General features: G+C 39.6%; 1 protein-coding gene across 2 annotated transcripts in view; it reads left to right on the top strand.

The window, feature by feature from the left end:
• SYNE1 (spectrin repeat containing nuclear envelope protein 1) overlaps window positions 1-12,447 on the top strand; it is a 473,246-nt gene that overhangs the window by 268,345 nt on the left and 192,454 nt on the right. For both annotated transcript variants that reach the window (XM_047102923.1, XM_047102922.1), the window contains 7 exons: window positions 45-197; window positions 937-1,104; window positions 3,019-3,195; window positions 6,274-6,420; window positions 7,993-8,118; window positions 9,687-9,863; window positions 10,841-11,106. In XM_047102923.1, the coding sequence (XP_046958879.1) occupies window positions 45-197; window positions 937-1,104; window positions 3,019-3,195; window positions 6,274-6,420; window positions 7,993-8,118; window positions 9,687-9,863; window positions 10,841-11,106 (1,214 nt within the window). The remainder of the gene's footprint in view (window positions 1-44; window positions 198-936; window positions 1,105-3,018; window positions 3,196-6,273; window positions 6,421-7,992; window positions 8,119-9,686; window positions 9,864-10,840; window positions 11,107-12,447) is intronic.

The following is a 12,447-nucleotide window of genomic DNA, read 5'->3' on the forward strand; positions in this document are numbered from 1 at the left end:
TCACATAGATGAGCTGGCTTTTTTTTTTTCCTTTGTCATTCAAGTCACTTCAACAAATGGTGCTGTCCCATGAACCATCAATAAAATCAGTGAGAGAGAAAGGTGAAGCTCTCTTGGAGTTGGTGCAGGATGTCACTTTAAAGGACAAAATGGATAAACTTCAAAGTGATTACCAGGACCTCTGTGGTGCGGGAAAGGTAAGGTGAAACCAGAAATTCAATGAAAATGTGACTGGGGCACCTGGGTGGCTCAGTCGGTTAAGCGTCCAACTTCAGCTCAGGTCATGATTTCGCGGTTCGTGAGTTTGAGCCCCACGGCAGGCTCTGTGCTGACAGCTGGGAACCTGGAGCCTGCTTTGGATTCTGTCTCTCCTTCTCTCTCTGCCCCTCCCCTGCTCATGCTCTCCCTCTCTCTCTGTCTCTCAAAAATAAATATTTAAAAAACTTTTTTAAAATAAGTAAAAATGTGCTTATTTGCCAAAAAGGAGTTTTGACTTTATTTCTCAGAATATTAAGGGCTCGTATGAGTCAGGCTTTTTCCTTTTATCCAGATAGGGATTTATTTTATTTATTTTTAAAGTTCATTTATTTATTTTGGGGGTGAGTAGGGGCAGAAAGAGAGAGAAAGAGAGAATCCCAAGCAGGCTCCGCCCTGTCAGCTCAGAGCCCGACTCAGGGCTTGATCCCAGAAACCGTAGATCATGACCTGAGCCGAAATCAAGAATCAGACACTCAACTGACTCAGACACTCAGGTGCCCCTCAGATGGGGATTTTAAGTTGTATGATGATTCTTTGTGTTTTTTCTGCTCCTAGTAATTTTTTGAAATATGTAACTGTACTTACCGTATGAGTTGCACTGGGTTTTAAAAAATATAAGGCAGTCAAGAGTAGATTTTTGCCTTGAAGTTCATCTCCAATGTGTGCCTGGCTTTACAGGAGCACGTCTGCAGTCTTGAGACGAAAGTCAAAGACCATGAAGATTATAACAGTGAGCTCCAAGAAGTAGAAAAGTGGCTGCTACAGATGTCAGGCCGACTGGTGGCGCCTGACCTCATGGAGACAAGCAGTCTAGAGACAATTACCCAGCAACTGGCTCACCACAAGGTACGCCTGTCTCTAAAGCGCTGAAGAATGCAGGGTGGCTTTAACAGCTGTGCTCTTGTGTGTGTGTGTGTGTGTGTGAGAGAGAGAGAGAGAGAGAGAGAGAGAGAAAGAGTGTGAGCACACATCTCTGGATCATAACAACTGTACTTAAAGAATCAGGTCTGAGTTTCAAGAACATCTGATAACTGAGAACAGTGGAATTCAGTATTTAAGTGAAGCGACAACAGTTCAATCCTGGCTTTCAACTTCTAGACACATCGTGGTGTTTTTCCCAGCTAATAGTTTCCCCCCAGCCCCCCGAAGAATTTAATCTTTCTAAAGTAATTTATCAAAGGAAGATATTAGCTTTATTTTAGAAAAGTGTGGCCAAAGATAGGGTACAGGAATAGTAATCATAAGGTGCCTGGATCCTGGCCAGACTCTGTTCTTCCTAGCCAGGGGAACTTAACCTCTCTGAGACTCCTCCTTTTGCTGTTCTCTAAAGGGCAATAAAGATACCAGCCCGGTCACGGAGCTGTTGTGGTGTCATGGTCATTACAGGAGATGATGTACACGAAAGCATTTTGTAAACCACGAAGCACGGTTACTGATATGCACTGTTCTGACCTTTATTATTATGTATTGGTAGTAATTATATGTGCCAGATGACAGATGTCATGCAGTCACAATTTTATGGAGCAACTTTGGTGACCTTAATGGGAAACTGAATTTTAGTCACAATGTGCTCAATATCTAGTGTGTCTTAAGAAAGCCAGTTAACCTCTTCAGGCTGCAGGATGCCTTATATTGAGGAGGAAATTTTATGTAGCAAATAAGAATAGAAAAACAAGTACACAATATATTCTACTAGGCACCGAGGAAATGCCCTCAATAACCTCATGGTGCAGTGGTTCTAGAACAACTCAAAGACAAACGGTTCTTTTCGATATGGTGTGTATGCGATAACCATTAACCCAGCACCAGTTCAGAACATGGTGGACTGTGGGCTGCTGAGATCCCATTAGAGTTTCTCTTAAGTATATCGACGTGTCAACCCAGGAAACCTGGTGTTGGAATGTGCCACTTGTCACTAGTATTGTATCGCCGTAAGGAAATTAAAACCTGATTTGAAAAAGTTGGTTCCCCCTCTGTAAGGGATCTGTGAAAATGCTCACTGGAGACCACGTATGGGGATGGGGTGTGTACAAGCTGGAGTCAGGCAGAGTGGGGTCCAGAGCCTGGGGCCCTGCCATTTACTGATGATTTGACTTGGAGCATGTTATATAACCTCTCTGTGCTTCAATCTCCTTAGCTGTAAAATGATGATGATAATATACACTTATTAGGGATATATATAGTTCCTAGACTATACCAGGTACTTAATAAATGGTGCATGGTAAATATTATTTCTATTAGTATAAATACTATGTAATGTAAGTTAGGTATTATATAACTATAAATTACTAATAAGGTAGTCAATTATTATATCGTAGATATTATATTATTAATTAGATATTAGTAAATTAGATTAAGTAGTAATTGGGTTATTTTAGATGTAAATTATACCTGAGTTATAATTTATAGAGCTGCAAAATGTATGGACACCCATTTTGCTGATAATAATACCATGGAACAGATATCTCTGTAACTGTATAACTGAGGTCATCCATGAATTCACTCTCGTCTTAACGGTTACTGCATCATCCCTATATAACGTAATCTATTAAACTGATTACCTCTCCCCATGAGAGTATCGTTAAAAACAGATTTTTTGTTTGTTTGTTTGTGAATCTGGTCACCAAGGCAACATGCGAAAGTCTTTCAAAAACATCGTTAAACAGGGAAATGATTGATTTTAAACTTTTTTGATAAATTGGTTATTTAAAAACTGAAGGTGAAATTATGAGAACTCTGTGTTTTTTTCCATTTTTGCAGGCAATGATGGAAGAAATTGCAGGTTTTGAAGACCGTTTGAACAACCTTAAAAGTAAAGGCGACAATTTGATCAGCCAGTGTGCAGACCACCTTCAAGCAAAACTAAAACAAAATGTGTACGCTCACCTGCAGGGCACTAAGGACAGTTACTCAGCTGTCTGCAGTACAGCTCAGAGGGTGAGTACCCCTAGAATATTCTAGAATGACAATGAATTAAAGAGGAAGTCTGTATAATCTAGAGCTTTTAAAAAATAACGTTGATCGGGGCGCCTGGGTGGCGCAGTCGGTTAAGCGTCCGACTTCAGCCAGGTCACGATCTCGCGGTCCGTGAGTTCGAGCCCCGCGTCGGGCTCTGGGCTGATGGCTCGGAGCCTGGAGCCTGTTTCCGATTCTGTGTCTCCCTCTCTCTCTGCCCCTCCCTCGTTCATGCTCTGTCTCTCTCTGTCCCAAAAATAAATAAACGTTAAAAAAAAATATTAAAATAAAAAAATAACGTTGATCTTCAGTCTTCAGGATAACTTTGTTGCATTTCCAGATAGGAAATAGGACGATAGGTTTCATAGCCTCTGTGTGGACACACAATCACATATCACACATTTGATCGATGTGAAGATACTCAGTTTTCCCAATCCCTTTATTTCATAGATTGATTGTGAAAATTTTTAAAAATTTTGTTTTCTTTTGATTTGCACACTATCAATACTTATAATTTGCCATTTATTCTCTAACACCAAAGTAAGTTTATTCTGTACTTTTCACAATAATTGTTTTCTGTTTAACTCTAGGTTCTAGTCCAATTCAACATTTCTATGAAATCATGTAGAACTTGGATAGGGGAGGGGGGCCTGGGTGGCTCAGTCGGTTAAGCATCCAACTTCGGCTCAGGTCATGATCTCACAGTTTGTGAGTTCGAGCCCCGCGTCGGGCTCTGTGCTGACAGCTGAGAGCCTGGAGCCTGTTTTGGATTCTGTGTCTCCCCCTCTCTCTCTCTCTCTGCCCCTCCCTGGCTCACACTGTCTCTCAAAAATAAACATTAAAAAAAAAGAAAGAAATTGGATAGGGGTGCCTGTGTGGCTAAGTCGGTTAAGCATTTGACTCTTGACATTGGCTCAGGTCATGGTCTCATGGTTGTGGGATCAAGCCCCACATTGGGATCCTCACTGAGCATGGAGCCTGCTTGGGATTCTCTTTCTCCCTCTCTCTCTGCCCCTCCCCCACTCATTCTGTCTCTCTCCCTCTGTCTCTGTCTCTTCCCTGCTCTCTCTCTCACAAAAATAAATAAATAAACTTAAAAAAAAGAAATTGAATAAAGGAGTTAGTATCAAACTTGAGACATAACTTAATGGGTGTTCTTTTTTTTTTAATTTTTTTTTAAACGTTTATTTATTTTTGAGACAGAGAGAGAGCATGAACGGGGGAGGGTCAGAGAGAGAGGGAGACACAGAATCCGAAACAGGCTCCAGGCTCTGAGTGGTCAGCACAGAGCCCGACGTGGGGCTCGAACCCACAGACCGTGAGATCATGACCTGAGCCAAAGTCGGACGCTTAACCGACTGAGCCACCCAGGCGCCCCTTAATGGGTGTTCTTAATGGAATTCTTAATGTTATAGAAATAGTCTAAGATGGATAAGAATCACTCTTCTAACAAAAATTAGTTAAAATCAATGAATTGCGTTTTATCATTTCAGAATTTTTAAGTGGCATGGCAAAACGTCCATTATTTTTGTTAGTGGGCTAGCCAGTAAAAACTGGAGGTATACACGTGACATGGGAAGAATGCTCTGTCTTCATCATGATTAAAAAAAGATTCTAGGTGACATTAGTTGACTCACTGGACTTGAAAAACTCACATTCAAAAAATTAAGAAAGGAGTGGCTAGGACTCAGTTGGTTAAGCATCCAACTCTTGATTTTGACTCAGGTCATGACCTCAGGGTCATGAGATTAAGCCCACGTCAGGCTCTGTGCTGAGCCTCAGGAGTCTGCTTAGAATTCTCTCCCTCTCTCTCTCTCTGTCTCTCTCTCCCTCTGGCCCTCTCCCCTGCACACCAGAAAGTTCCATGCTGTTTTATTTCATTTCACTCCCTTTTTCCCTCTATGTCATCATCTGCAATTATTTGTTAGATTTACTTAATCCTTCAATAGAGATTTTTTTTGAACACTGATTTTGTAGCACGCATTTTCTACACATTAAGGATATTGTTTAATTGAAAAAAACTGGTAAATTTTCAAAGACAAACACATAATTTTAAAATAAATTTTTAAAAACTGATGAAATTCTAAGAACATAATCAGAACCTTGTGATTAATGTGTGTAAAATGATAAAGAAAACTAAACACCTTATCTCTTTTTAGTTCTGCTAGAATAAGAATAAATAAGAGACAGTTCCAATATCAGATGAAAATGGTGAATTTAACAGATGACAGAGAAAAGCAGAATTCATTGTTTCTCTTGTGTTAAAAGAAGAAAAGCCATGCTAACTTCATTTCCTTCTTTTTTCTTTTCTTTCTTCTTTGTTTTTAATAGAATAGTTTGTTCAGAAAAACATTATAGGTATATTTCACCTTGATTCCAAGGAGACACGTAATAGTTTCTTAGTATGTCATTATGGATAAAATGGAAATTGGTTGGCTGGCTGAGGATTAATGAATTGAGTAGACATACTAGAAGATGTTTGGATTACTATGGATTATTGTTGTCCTGGAATACAACTTCTAAAATGAAATGACGGCATCCAACTTTCCCATTCCCTATGTTACAGTTTAGTTCCAATTTGACCATATTCTTAAAGCAGAAGTATTTGAGTTAGAGAAATACTGGTTGCCTTTTCATGATGCGGTGTTTTATTTTTACGTTTAGTTTCTAGCTTAAACAAAACATACAATATTTATTAGATGGCGGTGGTGGGAGGGACTGCAAAAGCTCTGATTTATGTTTGACAATTGACTTCAAAGGTTTCACGTATTCTACCCATTTCTACTGTTACATTAGCCCTGCCCACATTCTCTTCCTCTACTCAAGATATTATAACACGCAGGTTGAGAAGTGATAAATTAAAGATGGCCATTGAGCTTTGCCATATTTTGGAACATAAGCAGACTCCTTAGATGTGTATATGGTACTGGGGAGTCCTGTGGATAAAATCCATGTAAATGGTCCGGTCAGTGTCTTTCATTTGAGTCCGGTGATCTTTATAGAGATCAACAGAGATTTCCTGATCATCCTAATAACCGTCCCATGATTGTTTCGTCTCAGGTGTATCAGAGTTTGGAACATGAACTTCAGAAGCATGTTAGCCGACAAGACACTCTACAGCAATGCCAGGCCTGGCTCTCTGCAGTCCAACCAGATTTAAAGCCAACCCAGCACCCACCTCTGAGCAGAGCAGAAGCCGTAAAGCAGGTAGTAGAGTCCTGAAAGTTTATGTCATACTGTGATTCACTCATTCAGTGAAATTGTGTTAAGTATTTACTATGTACCAAGTTGTGCTGACTCCTGAGGGCATAAAAGTATAAATAAAATCTGAGCTTCACTGTCGTCGAGTTCACGTTCTAAGCTAGGAAGATGGACACAATACTGACGGTCAGCCTGATAGAACAGAAAGAGCACAGGCAGTGTAACTGAGACATCAACTTTAATAACTACTCAGCAGCGTAACCATGGGTAAGTCACTTAATTTTTCTGAGCCCCAGGGTCCTCGTATGTAGTGATGATTGTAAGTATATTTACTTCTGAAGGTTTTGAAGAAATTCACGTGTCATACTGCAATGTACATGATTTGTAAACAGAAAGGAGCGGTGATTTTTTTTCCCCCATGGGATATTTGGCCATGTCTGGAGACCGTTTTGGTTGTCACCACGGGGAGTGTTGGGGATGCTGTTGGGACCCGCCAGGGAGACTGCTGAGCCCTGTGCTGAACAGGGCAGCCCCCACAGCAGAGATTCACTTGGTTTCAAATGTCAATAGTTCTGAGGTTGAAAAGGCATAGAGGCATAAATCCAACAAATTAGGTTGTAGGGTCCACTCCCCTGTGAGGTCTTCCATGGTCTCCCCCCCCCACCCCCCCCCACCTCTTTGACCTTTGCTCCTACTGGGTCACTCCACGCCAGCCTCAGGGCTTTGCATTTGCTGTGGATTCATCACCTGCAATGTTCTTTCCCCAGGGCATTACTGGCTCCCTCCCTGAACCAATTCCATTCCTCAGAGAGCTCTTGGAGGTACACTCCCCAAAAGAACAGCACCTCTTCATCCTACTTCCCTACCTTTACTCTGCTACATGTGTTTATTGCTACCAAACATCGCATTGCATGTTCATTTGTTTACGTATTATCTGTCTCTCTCATAAGAACATAAGCTCCATGGAAACAAGGGTTTTGTTTTCGGTACTGCAAACCCAGTGTCTAACATAGAGCTTGCAGAGACTCTGAGTCTCTTCACAGAAACACATCTCTCTGTGTTTCTGTGTATAGATTAAAGATCCACCCGGAGAGGCCTTCCTTAGGGCTATGGAAAGGGAAGACCACTGCAGGAAGTTTATGCAGAGGAAAAAAGCCCAGCCATCTTCACTTTTACTAAACTGGAATGAAGTTTACAAATGCACGATGACCTTTTCTTTCTGTCTCTAGAATGTGAAGAAGCAGGCTAGAGTAGGCTACTGATTCTTCCTCTGAAATGGAAAACAAGCTAGAATGTGAGCAGAGAATCTGGAAAGACGGTAGAAGTTTCTTATGTGTTCTCTTTCCCAGACCATAATTACGTTGAGAAGCAGCCGCTGGGCAGCTGGATCCCTGCCAGTGTGTTTTGAATTCCTTCCTGCGAATCACTAATATGCATCATTTATAACAAGGGTGAAAATATTGAGCATAGCAAGGTTATTTTTGGAATGTCAACAAGATACTACAAATGGTACAAATATTTGCTCTGTAAACATGGCATGTTTCTCTTTCACTCTGACAAGTTTGGGGTTGTTTCCAGGTCAAACACTACAGAGCTTTGCAGGAACAGGCAAGGACTTACTTAGATCTCCTCTGCTCCACATGTGACTTGTCAAGCTCTTCAGTGAAAACCACAGCAAAAGACATCCAAGAAACAGAGCAAATGGTAAAATGTTTAAAAATCACATTGTATTGGTCTGTTTTATTATATTCTCTTGCTTCAATGTTAGAAGTCAAAGAAAATATTTCCTTGGGTTATTCTTTCTATTGGATTCTACAGCCATTATAATAAGTAGATATTTGAATTTCAACTAAGTCACAGAAAGTAAGCACAAGGATACCGATGCCACTGAATTGGAACATTTAGTTGCATTGAACCACTCATCATTAGTGCCTCTTTCCGCTCCTCTTTTCTCAATTACCATTCTCTCTTCTTTTCTGATTTTTCCACTCCTTTTTGTTTTTCTTTTCTTTTTTTCCAACTTTTCCTTTAGATAATACTAAATATGAAAAGGATCCCTGATCCTTGCTTTATATTACGGATAGGAAAGAGCATGCCATCTGTCCAGGCCCTTCTAATCCATTCACGGTGACTGAGGGTGGTGTTGAGAAGGATTCTGAAGCTGTGTCTGGGCTCGTGTTGTGAGAACAACACGTTGTGAGAAGTCAGCAGTACTTGTCCGCAGCAGGTGCCAGCACGGAAGCCGTGTGTTCGCCAATGCTGCCTTAAACGTGTTAAGGCCACACGCTTGGGTTTAAAACAACAAAACTTAAAAAAGAGTCAGGTTTGATATTTAATTGACTAAATATTCACAGAATAGAGAAAGGATATAAAGGAAAAAAGTATGGGAGAAATTAAATAATTAATAATGTAGATATTAAAATCATTAGAATCGTGTGTGTTTTTTTTTAACTTTTATATTGTCAAAACAAATCTCTCCTTAAATCCCTATGAAAGATGATAAAATTCACATATCTTCTTAAAGACATTATTTACTGAGGAGCGCCTGGGTGGCTCATTCGGTTAAGCGTCCGACTTCGGCTCAGGTCCTGATCTCACAGTTCGTGGGTTCGAGCCCCGCATCGGGCTCTGTGCTGACAGCTCAAAGCCTGGAGCCAGCTTCAGATTCTGTGTCTCCCTGTCTCTCTGCCCCTCCCCCACTCATGTTCTCTCTCTCTCTCTCTCTCTCTCTCTCTCTCTTTCTCAAAGATAAATAAATGTTGAAAAAATTAAAAAAATTATTTACTGAAATAAATTATACAGTTTCAAAAGTCAGTGAAGGCAATCTAAAAATACATCCAACACTTACTTGGTGTCTTGTAAGTATCAAGAAACGCACAATCAGGAGTAATATAAGTCTTTTCTAGTTAACCCCAAGACCGAATTCATGAGTCAGTCAAGCAGATATGTCTACTGAAATGCCCAATGTAAAAAAACAGCTTTGACCTAATACATTGTTAAAACTTCCAGAGCTTTACAACTAATTGAAATCATATGGCATAAGTCTTAGACATTTAAAGTCTTCAGAAAATCTTAACATAAAACCTACTTTTCTTGAAGCAAATGAAGAATTCCTTTTGGGTTTATGACGGAGTGGGTGTGTGTGTTCGTGCACACGCATATGTGCGTGTCTGTTGGCCTGTGTACACGGACAGCCTGAAGAATTGTATCTCTGATTGACTAAACCTAAATGTTTCTACCGCTGCTAAGTTTTGCCTCTGTGCTCTCTCAAGATTGAGCAAAGGCTTGTCCAGGCCCAGAACTTAACTCAGGGCTGGGGAGAGATCAAACACATGAAGGCTGAACTTTGGATTTACCTCCAAGATGCTGACCAGCAACTACAGAACATGAAGAAGAGGCACTCAGAACTGGAGTTAAACATTGCGCAGAACATGGTTTCCCAAGTGAAGGTAGGAATTCATGGGGTCCAGGGGAGATAAAGGCGACTATGACCTATGACCGGCTTATGTCAGTCACTCCTTCAACATTAGTATAGCTATTTAAGGAAGGAGATAGAATCAGAATAACCTTGATTCGAAGCCAGGAAAGGACAGACGAGAAAGTAAATATTTAAATATATTCTCAGGGCTACAGTTAGCTACTTGGATTGAAGGACGTTCACTAGGTAGTTCGTTTCTGAACAAAACAGCTGCGGTTTAGCCGAAAGAGCTAGAAGACTCTGCCACTAAACAAACGTGAAGCCTTATTATTTACTAGCCTTTCGCCACAATATTGCTAAAGCTGTAGGATTGTAAATGTATCAATTAATTAAATGTATCTAACCTATAAAATATGTATTAATATATGATTAATGCGAAATATGATATGAATAGGACTTATATTATAGTTTAAATATAATAGAAAATTATTTAAAGTATATTAACTTGATTAGAAGCTGTACCAGATTTTTGACAAACTTTAAGATTTAGTTTTGTCTGTCATAGTGAGCCATTTATATTTTCTACTGGACCGTTGTTTGCATATGCAGAAAAAAAAGAATAGAGATACATTTTTTTCTCAAAAGATTTTTAGAAAACCAGGGCTGCACTTAAAGATAAAATACTGCCTTTTTTCCCTTAATGACTGCAGTATTGTTTCAGTCATTGTTTCAGTCATTGTTACAGTATTTATCTGTTTCTCTTTATACTTCTCAAAGTAACATAGCAAAGGAAAATACCACAGTTACCCTTTGATTCTTACATACTTGAAAATATTCATAAAGAGCTACGATTTTTAGATGTCCTCTTTGTCCTTCATGACCCCTTCATTCTACCTTCTCCAGCTACTTGAAGTGTGTGCAAATAGTATGTCTATGTGTCACTCTGTGTTTATTGGGGGCATGGGAGGCTTATTACATCTAATCTATTTTGTTGTTGTTATCCTTCAGGATTTTGTTAAGAAGCTACAGTGTAAGCAAGCATCAGTGACCGCAATTACAGAAAGGGTGAATAAGTTGACCAAGAAGCAGGAGTCTCCTGAACACAAGGAAATAAGCCATTTAAATGACCAGTGGTTAGATCTGTGCCGTCAGGCTAACAGTCTGTGCTTGCAAAGGGAAGAAGATCTTCAGAGAACAAGAGATTATCATGACCGTATGAATGTTGTTGAAGAGTTCTTAGAAAAATTCACTACAGAATGGGATAACTTAGCCAGGTAACAGCATTTCTCTAGCGGCTCACGAAAACGCTAAGCCGGAAATGTCCTCCTTTTTATAAAAATCAAAAATGTCTTACAATTTAAACATCCTATTGTCTGTCGTTGTAAATACTGATGAAACATTATTAAGAACCTCATGTTGTCCTGTGGATACAGAGTCACGGTTTTCCTCACTCGGTGTTAATGTAACCAGTGACTAAAAGGAAGATGTTTGAAAAAAAGCACCATTTTCTGCCATGACCTGAAGAGACATTCCAAACACTATTACACGGTGACTTCAAAGAATATCCCAAGAATATGTCTAGTTTTGTTTAATTATCAGCTATGAGACTATCATCAATTCATGAAATGAATCCTTCTTGAATCTCTGTATTCCATAGGTTTCTTATCATTTCTGTAAAGTGTTACATACTATATAATTCAGTCAAGTTTCCTTGTACTTTTGGAATTATAGAAATTAGTGAACAATCCAAATTCAATCAATGTGTGTCCTTTGTGATTTTGTGGCAATTGAACCCCTCTTACCTTGTTTGAAAAGGATTTCCTTCTTCCCCACATATACTGGGTCATCATATATAAACTTCTGATCACTGTAATTGTTAAAATCCACACTTCTTCTGCCTAGATTTATTAATTTGTAGCAATTAAAACTAAAAACATTATTCTAAAAAATTTTTTAACGTTATTTATTTTTGAGAGAGAGTGAAACAGAGCACAAGCGGGAGAGAGGCAGAGAGAGAGCGAGACACAGAATCCAAAGCAGGCTCTAGGCTCTGGGGTGTCAGCACAGAACCTGACACAGGGCTCGAACTCACGCACTGCGAGATCATGACCTGAGCCAAAGTCAGATGCTTAACCGACTGAGCTACCCAGGTGCCCCTAAAAACATTATTCTAGATATAAATTATAGTGCTTTTTCTGGAAGGAGGTACACTATTTCCTGATTTGTTTACCTTTCCTTGATGCTCAGCATTCTACAAGTCTTTGAGACAAATCCAGCCAGTATCAGTAAAAACCCTTGATTTGGGTTTATAATAGGCTCCTCCATCTGGTTGACACAGGTACCTCAGACTTCCTAAGTCCCAAACAGAACTCATCATCCTACGTCCCAGCCCTGTTCTTTATGCTTCAGAACTCATTGTTTTGTAATTGAAAGAGACTTATAAGATTTCTTTTATCACATGTGTTTTGTAGTCAAGGGTTGAGAGTTCTTTACGTTTCACACTTACTTTTAAAGATTCCTGATGACAAGCAAACAATATCTAAGTACATAGATGAGTAGCTGTTAGAGTTATTGGTTATATCTTACAGATTAAACTATCTAGTGCTTTATTGTTG

The sequence above is a fragment of the Lynx rufus genome, unplaced genomic scaffold (genome assembly GCF_022079265.1).
Source record: "Lynx rufus isolate CCGP_SWC_20201006 ecotype Redwood Valley unplaced genomic scaffold, mLynRuf1.p SCAF_6, whole genome shotgun sequence".
Classification (NCBI taxonomy): Eukaryota; Metazoa; Chordata; class Mammalia; order Carnivora; family Felidae; genus Lynx; species Lynx rufus.